The 24,841-nt window shown below is 34.3% G+C and overlaps 1 protein-coding gene across 3 annotated transcripts in view; it reads left to right on the top strand.

Annotated features, from left to right (window-relative positions):
- TMPO (thymopoietin) overlaps positions 1–24,841 on the top strand; it is a 37,009-nt gene that overhangs the window by 7,700 nt on the left and 4,468 nt on the right. The window contains exons 2-8 of one of the 3 annotated variants that reach the window (XM_031939321.1): positions 1,754–1,880; positions 5,962–6,120; positions 11,354–11,439; positions 22,048–22,167; positions 22,266–22,361; positions 22,790–22,900; positions 24,073–24,167. In XM_031939321.1, the coding sequence (XP_031795181.1) occupies positions 1,754–1,880; positions 5,962–6,120; positions 11,354–11,439; positions 22,048–22,167; positions 22,266–22,361; positions 22,790–22,900; positions 24,073–24,167 (794 nt within the window). Of the gene's footprint in view, positions 1–1,753; positions 1,881–5,961; positions 6,121–6,674; positions 9,936–11,353; positions 11,440–22,047; positions 22,168–22,265; positions 22,362–22,789; positions 22,901–24,072; positions 24,168–24,841 lie in introns of those variants that run through there. The other 2 variants (XM_031939322.1, XM_031939320.1) reach the window with 2 other exon arrangements.

Here is a 24,841-nt window from a genome sequence, read left to right as displayed (position 1 = left end):
AGGATCAAAGATACAAAGCTAGACAAGATTTTTTAAAAACCCATTGAGTCATTCCTTTATATATAAAGGAAACTGAGGCACAAAGATTAAGTGATTTTCTCTAAATCACGTACTAGTTACCTATATGAACTAGGATTTGAACTTTAGTGCACTATTCACTGTCCTTCTTGTTGCCTTATACTAACAGGTCAAATATTTAGTCTTTTTTTTTTTTTTTTTTTTTTTTTTTTAAAGTTTTGCAAAGCACTTTATATGTATTAGTGAGGTAAGTACTATTTCAATTTTACAAATGAGAAAACTTGCTGCGAGATTAGTTGTTTTAACTCAGATCTATCTCAATTCCTAGTCCATCCCTTTCAATCTCCTATACGACCTAGATATTTCAAGATGATTAATCATTTGTTTAATAATGACATCTGATCATAAAATCTTCAGTTAGATTTTCCATCAAATCTGAAAAATAAGAGAAATATAGTTTCTCAAGAGAAATTTGAGAACTGTTTTAGCATTATTGAAATAAAGGCATATAACATTCCAAAGGTAAAGAGGGGAGCCTTCTTTGAAAAGAACACATCAATTTTGTGGCACTCAGGCTAATTCTGTTTAGTCCAACTTTCATAGCCATACATTGCTACTGGAAAACCACAACTTTGACTATGTCAGCAAGGTAAAGTCTCTTTGCTGTATGTTATCCATATTTGCCATACCTTTCCTTCTAAGGTGCAAATGTCTTAATTTGAGCCTGAGAATAAAAACTCTGACACTGCTTCCTTTTCTTGTCCCTCTCTTTGCCAGGAAGTAATGAGACCAGTTGCCAAGATCTTAGTTTTTTGGGATGGTAAGCCTCAATCCAGCTTTTACATACTCTTCTTTCACTCTCATTAAGAGGCTTCTTAATTTCACTTCTTGCCATGAAAGTGGCATCTGAAATTATTGATATTTTTCCTGGCAGCTTTGATTCTGGCTTTTCATTCATTGAGCCTGAAGTTTCCCAAGATATACTCTTGCATGTAAGGTGGAAAAAATATACAGTCTTGTACTTCTTTTCCCATCTTAAACCAATCAGTTGTTCCATGTTTGGTTCTGATTTGCTTCTTGGCCCACATATAGGTTCCTCAGAAGACAAGAAAGATGAATGGATATTCCCATGTTTTTGAGGACTGTACACATTTTGTTGTGATCCAGTCGCATTTATGTGGTTTGTATGGCTTTTTTCCCCCCTGAAACTCCCATACTTGTTCTACTATCTAACCAATGTTGGAAGTGTGGTTTCTAGTTCCTCTGCCTCTTGGAAAACCATCCTGTTCTTTTGGTAATTCTGTTTTTATTTTTGCAGAAGCCTCACTTGTAGAATCTTAAGCATAAGCATAACCTTGGTAGTATTTGAAATGAAGACAGTTGTGTTCTTTAATTTGAAGGCATTTCTCCTCTTTATGATTGGGATGGAAACTGGTCTTTTCCAATCCACAAGACTAATTGACCATTTCGACTAAGATTTTTTAAAAATTTAGTATATACACTCAGCTATTAAGCTTGTAGACTCGGGACTTAGTTCATTAAATTCTTATACTTTTCCTTTTAAAAAAAAGTCATTAAAATGTTAAAATATATTCTAAGAATAGATTACTGTATAAACTCATTTTTACTTCCAATGTAATTGTGTATAGAGTGTGCTAGGAAAATAAATGGATATTTTATTAATTTATGTGGAAAAGAATTATAGATATTTATAAAGAATATGCTGTTTTTACAGAAAGCCACAAAGAAAACTGACAAACCCAGATCAGAGGAGAAAGATGATCTTGATGTAACTGAACTCTCAAATGAAGAGCTGTTGTGTCAACTGGTGAAATATGGAGTAAATCCTGGCCCTATTGTGGGTAGGTTAATCTAAATTCTTTTCATTTTCTGACTGTACCAAATTGTTGCCTTGAGTTTTCATTTGAGTCAAAAGTAGACAGTACTTACTATCTGATCTCCTTACATCAACTGGGATTTAGCAATCATTTAACATGTGTGCTTGAAGTAATGTACAATATGTTGGAAATACAACAGAAAGCCAAAATCATATCCGTCTTCATGTTTATATTCTAGTGAGAGATACTTTTATCTCTCACTATATTTAATATGCATATTAATATATGTAAATCAGGTATTCAAAAATATTTATTAGGAAACTTTCTGTCTATAAAGCTCTATGCTAAATGCTACACACACACACACACACACACTTTTTTTTTAAACACTTTAATGTTCTACCTAAAATCTTTATTAACTATGGGTACTTCTAGCAATACAGATTGCCTCAGATAACTTAGAATTGTATGCCAACTGTCCCCTAGTCTCCCAAATCATTTGCTATCTAAATGTGATAAGACTAGTTTGGCTGGACTTCAGGAAACAGACAACAACCACAAAAAAAAAACAGTCTGTCATCAGTTCTGAACTTGGAATTGAAGCTTTTTTTAAATTGATAAGACCCATTAGATTTTAGTGGAGAAATAGTAATTTCTATAGTGCTTTATGTTTTCTGAAGTGCTTTTCTGTGTGATACCTAGATTTAAAGTCAGGAGCCACGCTAGTCTTGACTCTGCCAAATAATTTTAACTGTGTGCCAGAGAATTAATTCTCTATGCCTCAGTTGTTTCCTCTATAAAATCAGGATAATGACATTAGGCAATTTACCTCTTAGGGATATTGGGAAGAAAGTATTTTGTGGATTTTGAGGCACTAGATGTGTGCTATTAACAAGGATACTTTTCAGTATTGAACTTCATGTCTGACGTCTTTGAAACACACAGGGTAAATATGTCCTTATGCATCTATCAATGGAAAAGGAATCTGAGACTGAAGGACTAAAATATGGTCACACAGGAGTAGTTACAACACCTGGACTAGAATCCAAGGCCCCTTTATTTTATTTTAGTCCAGTGCCCTCACCATGTATCTCACATAGGTTAGTGAGAAAAAGCCTTGACACTAAAATGGTAGAAACAAGGGTTCAACCCATCTACTAACTGTCTAGGATTCTGGGAAAACCATTTATTTTATAAACCCAAAGACCGATTATGACTTTCTCAACTTTTAGGAGCCTATTTTCAGTTGGGGACATGTTATGTATACATATAAGTGTATAGAAAATGAATATAAAATATGGGGGAGCAATAAAGCAAGGTCTCCCTCAGTGGTGGAGCAGCGTAAAGAGTATTGCATTATATAGAGGTGACAAATTCAAATTCTGTCTCAGACAATAGGTTTATGATTTTGGGAAAGTCACTTAACCTCTCTCGGGCTCAGTTTTTGCATCTATAACAGACATACTAATAGAAACTACCTCACAGCATTCTTACGAGGATCAAGTGACAAATTTATTATTTTATTTGCTGAAATCATTTCAGGATACCAACCTTCAATTTCTTTATCTGCAAAACTGGGTTAATGGTATTGCACTGTTTCCCTTATGGGATTTTGTGAAGAAAGCACTTTGTAGGCTTTCAAGTATTGAGTAATTTTTTTCTAAGGTTAGTATACCATACATGCCAGGATTTAGTGCATTAAGCTAAAATTGACTAGAAAGTTGGGACTCCATCTAATTTATTAGGCCATGACATAATTCTGTTCCTCCATTACAAATTGAAAGAAGATATTCATAATTACAGAATCACCTTATTTCTATTGATAATGTGCTGGTGGGAGGGGGAAGTCACAGGAGTGATTGTTTTCTAAGGCTGCCATAGTCTATGGCAATCACTTGCAAAGCCATAGACAGGAACAGTTCATTGTCAGAATGACTTTTTATAATGCTTTGTGTACCATGGTACTTTTTCTTCCTTTTTGGTATATTTAAGCATACTAGAGTTATTTTCACCCAATCATTAATGCTTAGTGTTAGTCCCTTGTACTCTGCTAGTTGTAAAATTTTAGTAACTACTCTATTACCTTGAGGATCAAATAAAGTCCTTCATAGTTTGACTCTCGTCTACCTTTTCAGATTCATTGCATGTTACCCTTTACATACTACCTGACTCTCGTCTACCTTTTCAGATTCATTGCATGTTACCCTTTACATACTACCTTCCAGCTAGCTTGACCTCCATAGCATTTGATTTCTTGGATTCCTATTTTTGGGCCCATAGGCTGGCCCTGCAGTTTTATCCTACCTCTTACCTATGTTAGAGGATCCCCTCTTATATGTGGCCTTTCCAGACCACCCCTTCCTTTCCTTAATATCTACTGTACATGTGTTCTTATCAGGTATGTATACATCCTTTTCCTTCAATAGAATGAAACCTTGAGAGAAGGGACTATTTCACTTTTGTTCCTGTATCTAGCATCTAACAACATCTGATTTTTAAAAATACGTGCCCATTACATAATTAAAATAAGGTTAGTTGTAAGTTTTATTTTGCTTCATTTTGGTGTAAATGACTTGAGAGAAATAGTAGTTATACTATATACTGGGCAACAATTTTATTCCAGTGGCACATAGTTAACATTTATTTTCCCAAAAATCTATCTTCTCTCCATACTTCCATTTTCTATTTCCTGAGAAAGTAAGAAAAACAAAAGTCCTTTTACAAACAGGTAGAGTCAAGCAAAATTAAATTCTTAACTTGGCTAGGTTCTCTCCCAGTTTGTGGCATTCTGCACTCTGAATCCATCAGCTCTCTTGGATCCATGAGCATCTCATGGATGACTCCATGAGTCATCTGGAATTGTGATTGGTTCTTAAGTTCAAAGTTTTTGAGTCTTTCAGAGTTGTGTTGTAAATCATTCTCCTGATTATGGTTTTTCCCTCACCACCATCTTATTTGGTAACAGCACAATATTCTTTCTCATTCATGTATCTTACCTTGGCCAGCCATTTCCCAATTAATGGTCACCCCTTCTATTTCCAGGTCTTGACCCTCACAAAACAAAGCTGTTATAATTATTTTTGTAGATGTGGGCCCTTTTTCTCTGTTTATATTCTCTTTTAATTTTAAATGCAGTAGTAGTAGTAGTATTGAGTCAAATGGTATATGCAGTTTTTCAGAATGCCTGGGCCAGTTTACAGTTCCACCAACAGTGCATTAATGTGCCAAATCAAGTCATTTTCTCAAAGCCCCTTTTCACTTATTTTACTAATCTGATAGGTGTGAAGTTTGGTTTTTTTGTTTTTGCTGAGGCAATTGGGGTTAAACAACTTGCCCAGGATCACACAGCACAACTAGGAAGTTAAGTGTCTGAGGCCAGATTTGAACTCAGGTCTTCCTGATTTCAGGACTGGTGCTGTATCCACTGCACCAACTAGCTGCCCCTAGGTGTAAAGTTTAAACCAGGAATTCCTAACCATTTTTTGTGACTATGTTTTTGGGACTTTGAAGAAACCTATAAACTTTTTTTAAAGAAAATTCAAGACTTTATTTTTAATAATGAAATTAAATTATCTTGCATATTTAAATTTGATATATGTGTTAACTACAAAAGTTAAGAAAATTAGCATGGGTACAGTTTATATACAACTGTACATACCCATTCTCAATACAAAATGCTTAATGATTAACAGCCTAAGAAGTTATGACATAATTGAACATATAAACCAGTGTGTCAAAAAATTAAATGTTAAGTTTTGTGATTTTTATTACAAGTACATTTATCAAAAAAAACAGGCAGAATTGGTTGAATTTCAGGGAGTTTTACATAAGAGGAATTACAATAATAGAAATTGAAGACAGGAAAATAACTTGGGAGTCGTAAACATGTTGAGAAAGATTTGATATAGGGTCAAAAGAAAAAAGATATCTAAATAGGGTTAGTTTCCATGTGCTATGCTTTTGATTTACACAGCATGTTTATCAGGTTTACTTTTAATAGAAACTAAATACTAGTAGGAAAAGAAGTGTGAAAAACAAGCAAAAATAATGATGAAATAAAGGACCGCATGACAACAGTTACTAAACAAGTTTTGTTTCAATGTAGGAACTACCAGGAAACTATATGAGAAAAAATTGCTAAAATTAAGAGAACATGTTCTAGAATCCAGATCTTCCACACCTCTGCCAGCAGTGTCTTCATCAGCAGAAAATGCTAAACAGAATGGAAATGATGACTCCGATAGATACAGTGACAATGAAGAAGGTAAACTTTAAAATTGTGAAAGAGCATGTAACTTTTGTTTGGGATTTGGGTAGAGTAGTACAACCAGATAAAATTATTTCAGGGTAGCCCAAAAGCAAAATTTTTGCCCCCATTGTTCTTAATAAAGTAATGTGACAAGTAATGTTCTTCTTTTTGACCACTTCAACTTGAATCTAAGATTATTCTATTCTGATTATTATGTACTTGTCAATGAATCTGACAGGTTATATGAATAGAAAGTTACTCAGATTTTTTTTAGTGATAGAAATAGGATAGATGTTCTAAAATCTAGTTTAAATACATTAGTATTTAATATCTCCTATTTTCCCTTTATGCCTAATTGGTAATTTGACCTGGGTAGCCCACATTCTTATACTAATTAATTTATTAGACTATATAGAGAGCTGTGGTTTTGCCCCCTCCTCCCCACCAAAAAATAATAATAATAATAGAAGCTTTTCTTTCCATAATATTTTAGCAAGGAGGCAAAAAAAAAAGAGAACCAGGTCATCCACCAACTATACTTAAATTTCCTGCCTCTTTTGCTTCTACAGGGAAGAAGAAAGAACACAAGAAAGTGAAGTCCACTAGGGAGTCTGTCCGTATTTCTGAACTTCCAACCTCTCCCTCTGGTGGATTTTTTCAGGCAGTTTCTTTTCCTGAAATTCGTGCCCGTCCTCCCTTGGGCTGGACTGAATTACAGGCAGCTAAAAGAGGACATAGTTCTAATAGAGACCCATTCAGGGAATCTCTGAATACCTCAAGCTTACTTGGCATAGGACAAGCAGAAAAAGTAGTTTCAGGCGAGGATATTTTCACTTCTTCTAAGTACAGCCAGGAAATAATCTTGTCGAAAAGTTCACTATCTTCCCAGCCTGAACCATTTGCCACATTGTCCTCAGCTGCAGTGAGGCCCTCATGTTCTCCTGCGCTTAAAGACCCCACTGCCAAGAGCCTCGGAGATCACTTACAAAACATTTGTGGTGAAAATAAGGCTGAGTTTGGTTCTTTTACTGAGAGGGCATGTAATCTAGCACACTCGGTCCTCTTCCAGAATAGAGAAAAGCCAGATACTTTAGAGAACTCGCAAAGAATTACTCCATCTCTAGCTCAGGCCATCAAAGATTATGTAAATTCTCTGTTAATAAAGGCAGGAGCAAGTAATTTAGGTGGGATTTCTAACTTTAATTCTGCCAATGTGGAAAACCTACATAAAGAGGCTGGCCCATCTCAGTTTCAAGAAACTGAACCCATGTGTACTCCTAAAAAATTTCCCAGAGTACATGAGAGATCAGCAAAGGAACAGGATTCAGGTTTTCTTTGTCCTTCTCAACATAGTGTAGCTCCTTCTGCCTTTGCAAAAGCTGTTATTTCTCAGTCACTCAGTACCTTAGGCATAGAAACTCCTGAGGAATGTCAGCATGACACTTTAAGCAGCATAGAACCATCTTTCCCCCTCCATGACTCTATTTTAAAGGTAATTGATGAGGAATGGAGTCAAATTGATGGGCAGATTCCATCAGTGGCGAGCAAATATCCAGTTTCTGCTAAAGAGACATTGCATGTGTTGTCAGTTCCAAAAGTGGATGCTGAAATCCTAGAATTGACTTCTGAAGTCACTTCTCCAGCAGCCTCTCAGGCTTGCAACAATCAGCTTGATCTTGCCTTTTGTAAAACATATGAAGCAGCAGCAGGAGCCCTGCAGATTGCAGCCCATACGGCTTTTGTTGCTCGGGCCATACAAACAAATATCAGTCAGGTTGCAAACATTCTCAACTCTGATCCTAGTCAGATACCTGAGGCACTTAGAACTCTAAACAAAACATATGATGCAGCCTCATTTCTCTGTGATGCTGCCTTTGATGAAGTGAGGATGGCTGCCAGTACCATGGGATCTTCTACCATGGGGCGTCGGCATCTCTGGCTGAACAATGACAAAGTCAGCCCCACTCATAAGAACAAGCTGCTGGCGCTTCCTCTCAGTGGGGGAACATTGTTTGGAGGAGAAGTACAGAAAGTTATTAAAAAGCGTGGGAAGAGACAGTGATGAAATTGTAAGGAGGGATCTTTCCTGGGATGATAAGGCATAAAAAGCCCTAGAGTCTTGGCTAACAATTTCCACCTGATACAGGCCAAACTCAACCCAATCCTTTTTTCTTTGCACAAATTAAAAACCCCATTCCTAAGTTGTCACTTTTATAGTTTATGCTTTACACAATACTAGTAAATCCTTTCAAACTTTGGTGGATTTACTTTAATACTTTCCTTTTGAGACTTTTTATTTCTATAAAATTATGAAACTCTTTATAGATTACAAGTTTATCACCTTTCATAGTTGTGTACATTCCAGTTTTTACAACTAAGAAACAAAATCTTCAATGTATTTCAGTACTTTTAAACATTTGTAATTTCACTGTTGTCACTGTTTTCTATCACAATAAATTACAACTCCTCCACATTTTAGTATATGCTTTGATAATTATAGTGGCCTGTTTCTAGTGAAGAGCTCCAAACTTTACTTAGCTTGTCTCTATGCCATATTAGAAGTCTTACCTGCTTAATATCACCATGCAAAACTTGTATATCATTAGTATAACTTTGGAGAAAGCAGACAGACAGACAATCTTGTTTTTCCTTCATTCTTTCCCTGTAGTTAAAATGACACATTCGAATAGGAATTTAAGGTTAAATATGCAGGAAAAAAAGTAGTTTTTATTGTCAGAAATTGGCTGTCTCAAAATACCTTCCATTCCCACAGTCTTTTCTTCTATCCCCTTTATCTTATCCTCTTGTACCACAACTGAGTCACAAGTCTATCACAGGAAAAAAAAAAGTCATAGGTTTTCTATAAATAATTATCCACAATAATACTGTGTATTTTCAACAACTATGTTTTGTATTAGAAAGATCAGAATTATTATTTTTTTGATATTTTTCCTTCACCTTGTTTTGTGCTTTCATAAGTAAAACTTTGTAATTAAAGTTAAAATTAATTTCCAAAATAAGTTTGAAATATTTGGTATGTGAAATGATGGTGGTGCCAAAAGTATGTTTATGTAGCTAGTTCTACAAAAGCATGATTTTTTTTTAACATGTTTTGTTTTTGGAAATATGTATTCAGTAACTGAACCCCCTATTTTTCTGTTTTATGGGAAATGAATGGTAACTTGGTCTTAAATGTACCAAAAGAATTATCTGTAGAATAAGGTAATTAGCAAGTGGATTGTTGACCCATCAAAAGTGCCTAGAATTTATTGAACAATCTAAAATATTTGTATATAGAAGAATATATAAAACTATATATAAAACAATAATTATTAAATATGATCGCCTGGACATTTGCTGTCCCAGAACCCAACCAGTCTTAGATTTTTAAAAATATGTTTTATTACCTTTTATCTGTCTGGATTTTGTAAGGAATGTTTTTTGTTCATTTTTTGTCTTCTCTGAAATGCTGTATGTGCTACTTTGCAGAGCGCTGTGCAATTAAGTTGTAATAATGTAGAGTGCCTCCACAAATTCAATAAAGTTTTAAAACTTGAAAAATATTGTGTGGCCTTCAAAACCATGTAGCATGTGTGTGTTTTTTTGGAATTTCACTAAATCGTATCTTATTCAACATGGATCCCTTTCACAATTCCTTGGAGTAAATTTGACATCTTGTAGTGTTTCCTTTTAATTGAAAATGTGTTCACATTATTATCACTTTTGATTTCCCTATTGTATAGACTGTCTTCATTACTCCTTTTAAAGTGTTTTCTAAATGTTATCAAAATTTGTGAGGAATTAAATTCATTTGAGCCCATTTAACTTCAGTTTATATATATTGACTCTTGACTTTAAAATTTTTTTCTGTTCACTATTTTCTGTTCTACTTCCTGTCTAGTCAAAAACCAAAAACAAGACCTAAATACCTAAAATTTGAGAAACCCAGAGGGATTATCTATTCAGAGTTAAAAGCAATCCAATCCAATCTTTAAATTTTACAGATGAAAAAACAAATCAGGAAGGGTTGTGCTATTGTCATCCAAACAAAAGCCAAAATTCAAATTCAGGGCATCCAAATCTGTTCTGTCTTCCACTGCCTCACTTTAAATAGCTCTTGTCCAGAAATAAAGTTACTATTATTGGGGGCAGGGACAATGTAGTGCCTCAATTTAAAATAAAAGTAGAATTACCTTGGTAAAAATCAATTTTATTTCTAATTTTGACATTACATAACAATCACATTTAAGATCCAGAAAGCTTAAGATGACTTTACCCAACTGCATCCATTTCAGGGATGGAGACGGTTTAACAAGTAGTTGCCTGGTTTTTTTCATTTTGTTATTGACGTCTGGGTACGATTTTTCATTGTTTCATTAAGAGGCTAAAGAAAGAAATAGTGTAAGCTGAGCCATTAGAGATTAGAACTTGTAGTTTTCTGATTCTTTAAACAGTGGCAGCAAAGCTTATGACTAGGAAAATGAAATTGTCTTAGTTTAACAGTTTTAAGAAGAGAGCGTATGACCAAGAAGGTTATAAGCCACTTAGGATCTTGATAGAGATTACAAACTCCTTGAGGAAAGGAGTTTATCAAATAGATACATCCTGTTTTTAATCTCCATAATAGCTAATAGATACATTAAAATTAATTTCTCAAGATATTCACAGTGTTCTGTGAATGGTTTTGTCATTGTGTACAATTTACCCCCAAACCTCAGTGGGTTACAACCCCAGAGGATAACAATAGTTTGCCTTAGAGACCATATAAGTAGTTTGTGTTACTCCCATCGATGACCATTTGCTGGTTGATTGAAGGAAAGGCTAAAGTCATTTTGTAATATCACTTATTGCTTGAGTACACAGAATTGTACAATTTTTAGTTTATTTCCTTTAAAGTTTTCAAGTTATTGTTTCAATTAAAGTGCTTTGTAGAGCACTTTTAAAATACAGAGTTGAAAGGGCTTTTATAAAGGAGTTTGGTCTCAGAGAAAATGGTGGGGAGATGAAAAAAATATGAAGAAAATGGTTATTTGCTTGAGAAAGATAAATAGGACACAATCAAATGAGACTAGGCAACTTAAGGCTTACGTTTTGGACAGATCTGCCTTTTAGATTTTCATTTATAGGGATAGGAATGAAATGGTTGGATTTTTAAAAACTAATATCAATTAGACTGATTTGAAAGAAACAGCAAGGTGAATTAGCGTTAAGTGCCAAAGATTAACATTGCTTTTGATGTTATTTCTAGAGCTCAAACTTGAGAAGAGAGAACCATTAAAAGGCAAGGCAAAGACTCCAGTAACCCTCAAGCAAAGAAGAGTTGAACATAATCAGGTAAGTAGCTTTAGTTTTATGATCGCAGCCACTTAGATATATATTTAGTTTTTTGGCATTATTCATCCCACTTAATTTTTCCTTTAGTGGAGGAGATACAGGTCCTGACAAGTGTCATAAACTGTTGACAGTAGATTTTACTACTAAAATGTTGTCTAATTAAATAGCATCAAAAGTGGATTCTTGTCATGTGTTCAGTGTGCAGTTGCGATTTCTATGTGAATATCAAGTTCAGTGTCTTCTCTGTGTCGGTTCTGTGTTAATTTTTAAAGCAAAGCATACTGACCATCCACCCTGTGGCACTGAGAAATGGTCAGCTGCACTCAGATCATAAAACAGAAACAGTTCTCAGCCGTCTGTCTGACTTGGGTCAGAGAACATTTTCAGCCCTTCACAGTGACGTTTGGCAGGGACAGACCTGCAGCTGCCACCATGGAAAAACTCACCATTTCTGAGGCGGGTTGTGCCGTGGTCTGGAGACGTGTTTCTCATTTCAGAAGCCCCATGTGTCCCTCTCCCCTGTGACCTATTGGTAGAAGGTCCTAGAGAGGCCTTAGACTTTCCCCATAGGTTCAGGCCCTCTTCCCTACCTCTTCAGCCCTGGGGCCTGTGTCCACTTCTCACTCCAGAGTTGATCACCACCTTTGCAGTGGGAGTAGAAACAGCCTAGATTTCCATTTTGTGTTCCCGGTGTCCCGAGTTGAATAATGAATGCTCCCCTATAAGACATTGTTACATGGGCCAGGCAACAGGGTTCCTGTCTTTTGTTGCTAATCTTGTATCCTTGAGCAAGTCTCGTCTCGTCTTCATTGGTAAAATACAGACAATGCTTGGTCTCAAAGAATTCTTTTTTTTTTTTGTACTGAAATTTAAAACTTAATGATATATTTTATAGTGCTTTTAAGAAGGATATTTTGAAATTAGACACTGATGGCAGTGTTGGAATTTCAAAAAGACTGGTTTCTTAGAAAGATTACAATAACTGATGCTGAGTGAAGTGAACAAAATGGGGAGAACATTGTGTGTGATAATCAACTGTGGTAGACAGCTCTTCTCAGCAATACAATTATCCAAGACGATTCCAAAAGAGTCATGATGGAAAATGCTGTCCAATTCCAGATAAAAAACTCTTATGGAGTCTGATTGCAAATCGAAACATACCATCTTCACTTTTTTGTTTTTTCTTTCAGTGGTTTTCCTCTGTTGTTCCGAGTTTTTTTCCACAAGATGACTAATGTGGAAATATATTTGATATGATTGTAGATATATAATCTATTTCAGATTGCTTGCTATCTTGGGGATGGGAAAAGGAAGAGATAGAGGAAAAACAATTTTGAACTCAAAATTTTATAAAAATGAATGTTGAAAACTATCTTAATGTGTAATTAGGAAGAATACTATTAAGATGGAGGGAAAGACTTTTCATATTGGGGGTTAGGTAGGAATGAGTTGTGCAGAAAGGGCCAGGAATAGGAATCTGGCTTTTTCAGGTGGAGTCTAGCAGATAGACAAAAGGTTGGGTCTCAAAGAATTCTTACAAGGATTCAATGAAATAGTCTAGATTAAGGACTCAGCAAACTTTAAGGCCCTACATATATTGTAGCACTACATTTCAACTACGTTGTGAGTTAAAATGTTTGTAGCAATCTGCCGTTTTAACATGTTTCAATGTGGGCCTATGGGATCGTAGATTGAGAGCCTGAAAGGTCCCTAAAAGCCATCCTGATCAACCCTCTCAGAGGATGAGACACTAAAGGTCTTTCCTAAGGTTGCCCAAGTGCAAGAGGCAGGATTTGAGCCTGGGTCTTTTTGATGCCAAGTCCAGCATTATTTACTATGTTTATTTTTTTAACAGTTGAGTTTGTTGTTGCTTTAACACTTAACATGAATTTTTGGAATATCATTAATTTAAAATTTAGAGATCTTTTGTATTTTTACACTTCTGAAAGAATTAACTAGAAGGGAAGAGACCTAGGTGCACACTTGGCTTCATTTCTGTCCCTCTTTGTCTCTTGTTGTCTTCTCTGGTTCTAAGATGTCCCTCAGGCACAGGGAACCTGGCATGTCTTTGGCTGAGATGTGCACGTGTCTCATTTGCTACAGTGTAAACTCAAAATACTTTAAAAGAATTTTAATAGTAGAACGAGAGGAAAACATCCCAAGAGCAATTAAAAAAAATTAAAGGGCACAGAATTCTGATCTAGCCAAAAATAACTTAATACACACTTTACATTTTTCTTTTCATTGACTTAGTCATGTTTGGCTTAAGGTAAATTTGAGTTGGTCAGTCTGGCGAGGTCCTAAACCCCTTGCGAACTCAAGTTGTAGCTGGTCTGGCTTTGCCCATCAGTGCAGAGGTTGCTTTCTCATTTCTGTGCCGCCTCTTTTTTCGGGCTCCTCCTAGAGGCTTTCTTGTTTTCCTGGAGGGCTCTGGCTTTTAACCCCCTCTTTTCCTATTCCTGCCTGCACATTTACTATCTAGTTTATTAGGACCAAACATAAATTCTTACTTATTCTTGACCCAACCCCAACCTTGTCCAGCCTCATTGTACATCCTTTGCCCTCCTACACGCTGATTTGGCGAGAGGCTAGGATAGTCCCTCCTCCATCTGGCAGAAGCCTATCTGCCCCAGTGGACTGGGTCTGAGGTCATCTAAGAGTGCATGGAGCCTTTCCAGATTCCCCCCAACTGTGGGTGTCCTCTCTCTTAGGTTTCTTTAGAGAATTCCACTTACTTTGTACATAAACTGTGCATATTTTTACATGTACTTGCCTTTCCCATTAGAATATGAACTTCCTTTGTCCTTTTATCCCCATAGCCCAGCACACTGCCAAGTGTATAGTAGATGCTTCATAAATACTTATTGACTAATAGATTACTGGACTGTGAAACCAGGTCTCTTCACTTGTTCACTAATAGTCATGTGATCTTGATAGCCAATGCCACATTTCCCAGATACTTGTCTGTATCAGACAGATTGAAGCAGTTTTAATTCTCCAAAATTTTCTTTTCTTTTTTTTCCCTCACTGTCTTCTGTGATCACGTTTCCTTTTTGAGGGAAAACACCAGCTCTTAGGTCATTTGCAGAGATCTGGTCTCTTCAGAGAGTGGTCAAGCTCATGTTATTATCTCACTTTACTCTGGATGCTTTTTAGTGATTCGTTACTCAGATGTTCTTAAATAGAATAATGATCTTTCATAACACTTTTATTATGTTTGGCTGTTTGTTTTTTTTAGTCCAGACTTTTGATATCTCAGTCTGAGGACCTCTGGGTTTCAAATTCTCATTTGGTGAAGCCTGTAAACTCTCTGTAACAGTCTTTTTTTTTAAAGGAATAAAACAAGCATTTCCAGTTTTAGTATAATTTTTAAAAATGATTGTACATGAAACTGCAGATCTATATACAGCTTGCTATTCCTTTCAGCAAAAGTAGGTAAATTTCTTTCTTTTTTTTTTTTTTTTTTTTTCTTCTGCCCTCTTCCCCTATAGAAATGTCTATCAGTTCTTCTCTGGATGAACATAGTATCTTCATACATCCTTTATGGTTAATTTGGGTATTTTTATGATAGACAGAATAACATACTTGCTCAAAGTCATTCTTAAAACAATACTGCTGTTACTGTATACAATGTTCTTGATGTTCTATAACTTAATCTTTAAGATTGCCAGAGTCAGACAGGACTTGAATGAAAATTTTCTGTATTTCCATAGCAGACCTGAATAAAGCAGCCAAGGAAACTCAGAGTAGAAGATCAACTAGCAGAGAACTTAGGGAAGATGGGGAAGGGTGTGGATTATAATTCAGTGTGATAAACAAAATGAACAGTTTGAGAAATTTCGTTTTGAAACTTAGGTAACTGGACTAGTGTCATGTGAAAGAAAAGTGCCTTAATTCGTGGAACTTTATGTAGAACCTTGTCTTAAAAATGAAAGAAATTATGAATTTGGAAACTGTGGGGTGGTCAGGCTTTAAAACCTACAGAATAAAAATTATTGAAATTCATTTTGAGGTTTTTTTGCTTGACAAATTGGCAGCATATAACGCAATGCTCAGAGGTGTTGTGGGAAATTGATGTAGATATATACAATTTTCCATATATTTTGCATATGTGCTTAATTCATTTATCATCTTATTGTTGACTGGCTTATAACTATCTCAATTTGTATGAATTTCACTACTTTTTCCTGTTGTTTCAATTTATTTGTTTGTTGTGTTTTGTTTTTTAAAAAATATATATGTGCAAAAGCCAAAGGTTATGGATTTATGCTTCCTGTATATTATGTATCTACCAATTTATCTATTTTTAAAATGTTGCTTTTTTCCCCCAATTATATGTAAAGACAATTTTTAATATTACATTTTTTTTAAAAATTTTGAATTCCAAAGCTTCTCCCTGTCTGATAAAGCAAGCAATTTGATAAAGGTTATACATATTCAGTTTTGCAAACTTATTAGTCTTGCATACAATATTATAATATATATTGTAAAAGAAGACACAGACCCAAAGGGAAAAAAAGTTTTCCTGATTCTGTTTACTTAATTTGACCTAAATTCATTAGGTATTTCCAGGTTTTTCTGAAATCAACCGATTTGTCATTTCTCATAGCACAGTAATATTCCATTATATATTGCAGCTTTTTCTGGCATCTTCCTCAATTTCCAATTTTTAGCCATTACAAAAGGATGTTTTTGTATAAATGCATTCCTTTTTTTTTTTTTTTTTTTCTTTATTTTTTAAAATCTCTGGTGTACAGACATAGCAGTGGTATTGCTAGATAGCCTTTTGAGTATAGATCAAATTATTCTCTAGAATGGTTGGATCAGTTCATAATTCTAGCAACAATGCATTAGTGTCAGTTTTCCCATCTCCCTTCCAACATTTATCCTATTTAAAGCATTTTGATAGGTTATTTTAGAATTGAGATCTTCACATTTCTTTACTTTTACTGTTATTATACCCCTAAGCCATACAATAAATTGCGCTATCTCCTGACTCTTAAGTTTACCTTTGAATTGTATTTTGGCATGCTTTATTTTGGGGCTCTGCCATTATGTTCATAGGAAAATCATAAGCCTGAAATTTGTAGGGAAACTGAAGCTTATTTAGTTCACCCACTCACCTATCCTAATCCATACCTTAATAGGATTCCTGTCGCAGACTCCTTGAAAAGTGGACATCCAGGACTAAAGAGCTTTCTTTCCCAAAAGGTTCCCTTTTGACATTTGGGAAATTTTGTTAGGAAACTTTTCTTTAGGCTGAGTGAAAATCTGTCATCTTGTACCTTTGAGTCATTAGTACTGTATCAATCTACCAGGATTGATTATATTTGCTTTATAATTTATATAATATAAATATATAATTACTTTCCTGCTCAAGATATCTCCTTCCTAGTGTTAAACAGAATTCCTAATTCTAATTCAGCCTGTTTTTGGTGACTTGGTTTTGAAATGTCTCAGGAAAATATTGGCCTTCCTCGGGATATTCTGTAGTCATCAACTCTTTCATTCTAAGTTTTTTTTTTTTTTTTTTTTAATTCATTCTAAAATCAGATTAGGTTTTTGTTGTTATTTTTGGCTGCCACATGGCATTGCTAATAAGTGTCAAGCTTGAATTCCACTAAAACCTTGAGATCTTCATATCAGCTTTTCCAGGGATCCTTTATACATTTCCATCGTTTTAAACCAACCTGTCCTTTGTCCTTTACTTTTTGAAATCTGCCCAAGAGCAGCTCAGCTTTACTCATCTATCTGTTCCTTTTGGCCTAATGGTCTGTAATTCCACAATATGGCTTCTGGGTTTTTTTTTTTTCCCTTCCTTTGATCTTTGTTCCAGTTTTAGATTACATGCTTCCCTTTTCTTTTAGTGAATCCCATGAGATCCCTGTTACCCTCTTTGCCTAACAATCTCTAGTTCATAAGGAAAAATTTTTAAAAATCAAAGTACTTTTAATCGAGAATACCATTAAAGGAGATTTTTTTCAGACTTTACTAGTGTGTATAGATATATCTTTTCCAATAATGAGGTAAACTTTTTCGGAAAAGTGAATAATCTTATAAAAACAAATGTTTTATACTAAGTTGTCTGTTAATAGACATGAGAATTTAACTATTGGTTTTAACAGTATAATTGAATTTTTAAAGTAATTTGGACACAACAGCAATAGAATTAAGAGAAAAATAACAGACTGGGAATAATTCTATGGCAAATAGGACAAGTGAAAACTTGACTTATGAAACCTATAAGGAAATATTTAAAATTTATTCCCAAGCCACAGCAGATAATGAAAAAATTTAAATGGAAGCCTAGTAGTTACTTTGAATAATATGTATCTTACTAGTTATCACATAATTATGAATGAAAATAATGTTGAGATACTTCTACAAATCCACCAATCAGTGTAAATGAATTTTTAAAATGAAACTCGGTGCTGGTAGAATTGTGGAATTAAACATAATTGTTCATTATTGGTAGAATTACAATCAGTGGAATTTTTGAAAAAACATTGTAATGGGACACAGTACAAGTTATTTTTAAAAATTACACTCCTTGACACAGTAACCTCATTGTTGGAAATATCACCAGAGATTGTTATTAAAAAGATGTTCAAATATCTGTACTATTTATATTTGAAGGGGAAAAAAGCATCTTAATATCCAATAATAAATATTATATACTAATGGAATGGAATGCTAAAATGCAATTAAGATTACATGTATAAAAGAATATAAAGAAATCTCAGAGAGGGGGAGAAACCGTAATGAAATAATGAAAACTAGAAAACAGAACCAGAAAAACAATAAAGTGTGTGCTAATAACGACCAGGGAAAAGCAAGTGAAAATGAAGGGCCAAACAGAAGTCTTTGTAGAGACAGAGTGGTCCCAAAATACATCATCTTGTATATGGAAATGCAAAGTAGCATTTAGTGAACAATTTGTTTTAAATATAATCTACACACATACAAGGTGGCCTTTAGATTAAATTGTTTTTACTTGAGTTTTTAAATTACTTTTCAGTTTATTCAGAATGAGCACCTCTTGATTCTATATAAAGTAATCAGGGATGCCTCAAAACCTATACATAGCTCTGGGCCCAGATTCAGGAAGTCCTGAGTTCAAATGCAGTCTCTGACACTTAGTTGCTGTGTAACCCAGGGCTACAATGTTTCCCTACTTTTTGTCAACGGGGTTATAGAGATCATAATAACACTTTACTCCCAGGGTTGATGTGAAGATCAAATGAGATAATATTCGTAAAGCTCTGGCTAGCACAAAGTAGACGCTTATTTGTTCCCCATACCATCCTACAAAGGGACCAGTTTTCAAACTAATAATGATAGTTGCAGAGCTGGAAGGGACCATAGGAACCTACTGTCTAACCCTTCATTTCACAAAGAAACTGAAAAACTGGAAGTTAAGATGAAATGTGATATATAGAATGTGCTTTGTAAACTTTGAAAAGGTATGCATTTAATGCTATTGCTGATGTGACTTGCCCAGGGTCACATAGTTGGTTAGTTACAGAGCTAAGATTGGAACTTAATTCTCCCAACTCTTGGGGTTGGTGCTTGTCTGCTAGACCATACAGCATATCTCACTGATCTATCACAGAGCTAGTCTTTCTGGCCTTTCCAAAGTGAGGAAGTTAAAGGAAGATTGAGTTCCGTTTTCTTATTGAAACATTCTAGAACCCCACAGCACACTCTTTAAAAACCTATACACTAGCATACTGCTTAAGTCTGGCATCATCTTATGCTTTCCAGATCAATTTTTTTTTAAGCTTCCTTTATCTTAATTGCATTTAATAATGATGTTGTCTGTCAAGAATCTGTTTTTTCCTGATGATTATTGTTATCTTTCTATATCTCCATACATGATCTTTGAGAATTTCTATGACTACTTTCAGAGTTGAATGGTTGTTCATCACTTTGCCGCTTATCTGGTTATGAGATTTAACAACTTAATTTTCCCACTTCAAATACACAGTTTGACCTGTACAGACACTACCTCTAGGAATGCAAGATTACATCTCCATGCTATGATGGGTCATCAGAATGAAGAAATGCCTTAAAAGTGCTTTTTAAAAAATAATTAAAAGCAGCCTTTGGAGAATGTGGAAGAAGACAGATAGTATCCCCTTTAGGGGCAGTGTGGCTTAGTGGATGCTCAAACAGTTCTGGATTTGGAGTCTGGGATGGGTTTGAATCTCCCACCTCAGACACTTACCAGCTAAGTGATCATTGATTGGCAAATGATTGGATCTCCTTATCTATAATATGATAATGAGGGTAATTTTATTTGTACTACCTTCTTCACAGGTTTATTGTGATAAAAAATACTTTGCAAAGCATTAAAGCACTATATAAAAGGGCAGCTAGATGGTTCAGTGGATGGAGCACCAGCCTTGAAGTCAGGAGGACCTGAGTTCAAATCTCACCTCGTGACACTTAACATGTGTCCTAGCTGTGTGACCCTGGGCAAGTCACTTAACACTAATTGCCTCAGCCCCCCCCCAAAAAAAAAAAAAACACTATGTAAAATTGTTGCTATTGTTATTATTAGAGATAAGGAACCTAACAAAAGTTTGCACACAACTAGTTACTGAAAAATTAAGAGTGAAAATTTTGCTGGTTCCATATATTTACAACTTATTTTGTGTTGCTTAGTTCCTTCATCTATAAGATAGATCTTAGAGTTGTGAAAATTCACTGAGTTAAGCTCTTTGTATAATATATGAATTATATGTGAGCTGTTATCATTACTGATATGAAATAGCAGAACCTTCCAAAAAATGCTGTCATCTATAGAATGCCATAAGAAATAGATTAGTTTTAGGTTTACTTTGTGTATAAAGTAATAGAATGGGGGAAAAGAAGCTCAATTTAGAGCTTACCTAAAATTATTTTGGATTTCATTTTTTTTTTATTTGAAACTGATTCTTAAACTAGTAGACGCATCATTATTTAAAATGTCTAATAATTCAGATTATTAGAATTTTATGGATTTTGCCACAAGAAGAATAAAATAATTGAAAAATGTGTCAGGCCCCATGAAAGAACATCATATTTATTATACCTATATCTCAGTTGAGGATAACAGACATTAGTTATCTAAATTACTAATTTGGACACATCACAACATAAGCAGATGGTACTAAAAATTTCTGCTCTTCTCTGAATATTACCTCATGACATTACTGAGTAAATACTGCTGAATTTCAAAAAATAGTTTAAAATTTTTCCCTGAGGGATTATTGCTGATGTGTGCTATTGAGGAAATGGCATGAATGCCCTCTGCATACCTCTGTGGCAAGAAACAACCTACAACATATTTGGGCCACACATGTAAGTTGCCTGGGCTGATTCTGTAATGTTGTGCAACTTCAGGATTTGTTTGTTTGTTTCTTTTTTAATTGCTTTTTATTTACAAATTATGTGCATGGGTAATTTTTCAGTATTGACCCTTGCAAAAATTTCTATTCCAACTTTTTCTCTCCTTCCCCCCACCCCCTCCCCCAGATGGCAGGTAGACCATTACATATTAAATATGTTAAAGTTTGAATACAGTGTGTGTGTGTGTGTGTGTGTGTGTGTATCCATACAGTTATTTTGCTGCACAAGAAGAATCGGACTTTGAAATAATGTAAAATTAACTTGAGAAGGAAATTAAAAATGCAGGCAGACAAAAATAGAGGGATTGGGAATTCTATGTAGTAGTTCCCATTGATTTCCCAGTGTTCTTACACTGGGTGTATCTGGTTGTATTCATTATTGAACAAATGGAACTAATTTGGTTCTTCTCATTGTTGAAGAGAGCCACGTCCATCAGAATTGATCATTATATAGTATTGTTGAAGTATATAATAATCCAGGATTTGTTTCTAGGGACAGCTGGAAACCTTTTAAAAGAGGTGTTTATAGATTATAAATGGATATGTATCATCTGTACTGTACCTGCTTAACAGCTGAATGTAGAAAAAAATCATGTGTAATTTGATAATATTCCCTAAGTTTAATGATAAAAGTTTTATGTTTTAATTTTAAAATACTTTAGATCAAAGTATATTTCCAGGAAGTGATCCTTTCTCCTGTGATAGAGCGACAAGGGAATTGGTGATTTGGTTTGGTTTTATGAGGTTGTTGAAAGAGTTAAAGATGAGCTTTGATTTCAAAGCTAAAAACAAAAATAACTCACCAAATCTTTACCATTGAGTTGAATTAGCCAATTGCAATGTTGAAGTACCATGATTATTTTTGTCATATTTCCCCACCCTCCTTCCTTGAGAACATTTGGTTATCATACTTCAAGTGTTAGAATTGGGCTTTTTACTTTATTCTGATTTATTTTTGTACTGTCTAATAAGATCAGATTATCAGTACAATTAATGGAGGGATTTTTCTAAAAATGTGGGAATATTCTATAACTTAGACTGCACAAATATTGATGGAGCCATTTGATGACTTCATGCTGGCCAGTAACAAGCATTGCTTTGGGAATCAGGTGGCTTGGTATTTTTTTTATTTTCTGAATGATAATAGAGCTGTTAGTTAAGGTATTGGTGTTTAATGTTGGTATATGGCTTTCTAACTTGTTGATGCTTGAAATAGAGCTATTCTCAAGCTGGACTTACTGAGACTCTCTGGACAAGTGGATCTTCAAAAAGTGGACCCCTGCAGGGATTAACTAGGGAGCCTACAAGAGGGTCGAGAAGAACTCCAAGAAAAAGGGTGATGAAAGGCTTATTGTTTAGAATGGTTTGTCAGATTGGCAGGGCTTTAGTGATTATTTTACATTTATTGTTTTTGTTTTGTTTTCAAACTAACAGGTGGAAACTGCAGAACAGTTGCGTGTAGATGGTGCAGTAATTTCAGAGAGTCTTCCTATAGCTGAAACTATAATGGCTTCAAGCAACGAGAACTTAGTAAATATGTTTCATAAGTTATGCAAATGGCCTTCTTCTGTAAATTGACTGATAATTAAAAACTGGGGAGGTGGTGAATCCTGACAGATTTCAAATTTATATGTTGTTGAAAATTCTGTTTAGCCCAATTTGATCTTATTTTTAAAAAAAAAAAACAAAACATGTTTCTTAAGTAAGCAGTTTTTATAAACAGTTAATCTGAACTTTTGTGCAAGGGCTGAAATAATTTTTTGAGAAGTGCTATAGCTCAATATGTGTCATGCTTTTAAAATTATATTTATTTCAAGGCTATGTTGCCTGTTTTTCTTTTTAAGAGTTGCTAGAATTTAATTATTACAAACTTTACAACTTCAGTTTTATTATTATTATTTTTAAAATCTTTGTTGTACTTGGCTAATTCTGAGTCTGAATAATTTGAATCTTGGCAGGTTGTCAATAGGGTGACTGGAAATTTCAAGCATGCAGCTCCTATTCTGCCAATCAGTGAATTCTCAGACATACCCAGAAGAACACCAAAGAAACCATTGACAAGAGCTGAAGTAAATGATTAAAGTTTAGATGAAATATTTTCATTCCTCTTTTTTGGGAGGAAATGTTTGTATTTGTATCCTGCAGTGGGAGGGGCCCAAAGCTTTATTTATTGGGTTGTACCAGTAATTAAAATTAGCGAAGTTTTAGTGTTTTACAAAGAGGTTTTATATATATACACATACACACACACACACACACACACACACACACAACATAACAGATTTTCAGAGAAATATTAATTTTATAGTAACTAGGGTAGTGTTAAACTAATCTTCCAGTCTAATGACAAAACTAATACTAGCGTCTTGCTGCTTTATGCCTCTGAAGTGTCTGTTTTATGGGAGAGGGAGATGGGGAGCAACTTGGTGCTTTGTGGACTTTCTCTTTGTTCTCTTTGCTGTGGATAGAAGTTCAAAGTGTGATAGATGGGTGCTTTAAAATTGGTGATACTGCTTTTCATTAGCTAGTGCTGTTTTAAAAGACTATGGATGGCTTTCAAGTTGTTTAATCCCTTTTTAACCCAGCTTTAATGTCTTCCATAATTATACTAACCTGCATGGTATCTTATCACTGTTTTATCAACTTTTTTTTTTAACTACTACTAGAGGAAAACCAAGTGTGCTTGATCTTGATCATTCAAATTGAAAACATTAGCAAATGAAGGAAATCTTTTCTTATTTCTTCATAAGTAAACATGTGCATGTTGCCTAAGAAGGAGAGGCTGGGATTGCTACTTTACCCTCATAGTTTAAGAAAAATTCAGTATAGTGTATGTTTTTAATTGCTTTTTGCAACTTATATTTCATTCTGTCTCGAATATATACCTAATGAAACAAGAGAAAACAAATTTTCTTTATTTTCTTTGTGGGTGATCATGGCAGATTGAATGATGTACTCAATACAGTTATATGAATTCTTGATGTTTGGGGTTGGGGAAGAGTTTGTAATTTTGTTTTTATTTATGAAACAATTTTCTTTCAAAATCAATTAGAGTTTTGAAGATGAGAGTTGCTAAGCTAATTTGAAAAATGAAGTTTGTAGCTAGAGTTTAACTAGAAGATATAACTATGCATACATGGGCAAACAAAACCTCATCACTTTGGGTCTCTTTAGTGTATATCCATTTTAATTTTCCAAGCTAATATAAAAGATTTTTATTTTTTTTTTTTTTTTGCTATAGGTGGGAGAAATGACAGTAACAGAAGAAAGAAGAATTGAAAGAGATATTCTTAAAGAAATGTTTCCCTTTGAAGCAGCAACACCAACAGGAATTAGGTACTTAGACCTACTACTTGAGAATTTCTTTGTACTCACAGACGTGCAGCTGATAACAATATGAAAGCAGTCTTAATTTTTTCTATAGAGGAGCAATATCTTTCAGTCCATAACTCACAAGTGTACTTAGACTTATTTATGGAATTTTAGAGTTGAAAGAAATCTTAGATATTATCTGGTCTTCACTTTCTAAAGGTAAGCAATAAGATCTTTAGGTATGTAAGTATTTTACCTGACTTGCAGTTGTTTTGAGGAGGTTGTCTGTTTTTTTCTTTTTTCCTTTTCTTTTATTGTCTTTTTTTTTTTTTCTTAAGAAAAATAGCTTTGATAATATTCTAGAAACAGAAAAGGTTGAGTTTTATTTGTATTGAATTGCTGTTCTTGATCAATTGACTTGATGATTATTCTTATTTTAATATCATACATAAGTACTCCAAATTTTACTGGTGTGATTTATTTTTCAGATATAACGGCAAAGGTCATAAAATTTAATAATTTTACTAGTTTTTAAAAGACACTGAACTTCATGCAATATTCATTAATATTCAGTATTTTCCTCTACAAATAAAGTCTGATTTTTTTCTCTCATAGGAAAAGTTTTTTAAAAATGTTTTTAAATTATAATAGAAAATATACTCACACATACAACTGTTTTCCTCCTTTGTAATTTTCTT

Source organism: Sarcophilus harrisii, chromosome 5, assembly GCF_902635505.1.
Source record: "Sarcophilus harrisii chromosome 5, mSarHar1.11, whole genome shotgun sequence".
NCBI lineage: Eukaryota > Metazoa > Chordata > Mammalia > Dasyuromorphia > Dasyuridae > Sarcophilus > Sarcophilus harrisii.
This window is presented reverse-complemented; position numbering and strand designations above follow the sequence as displayed.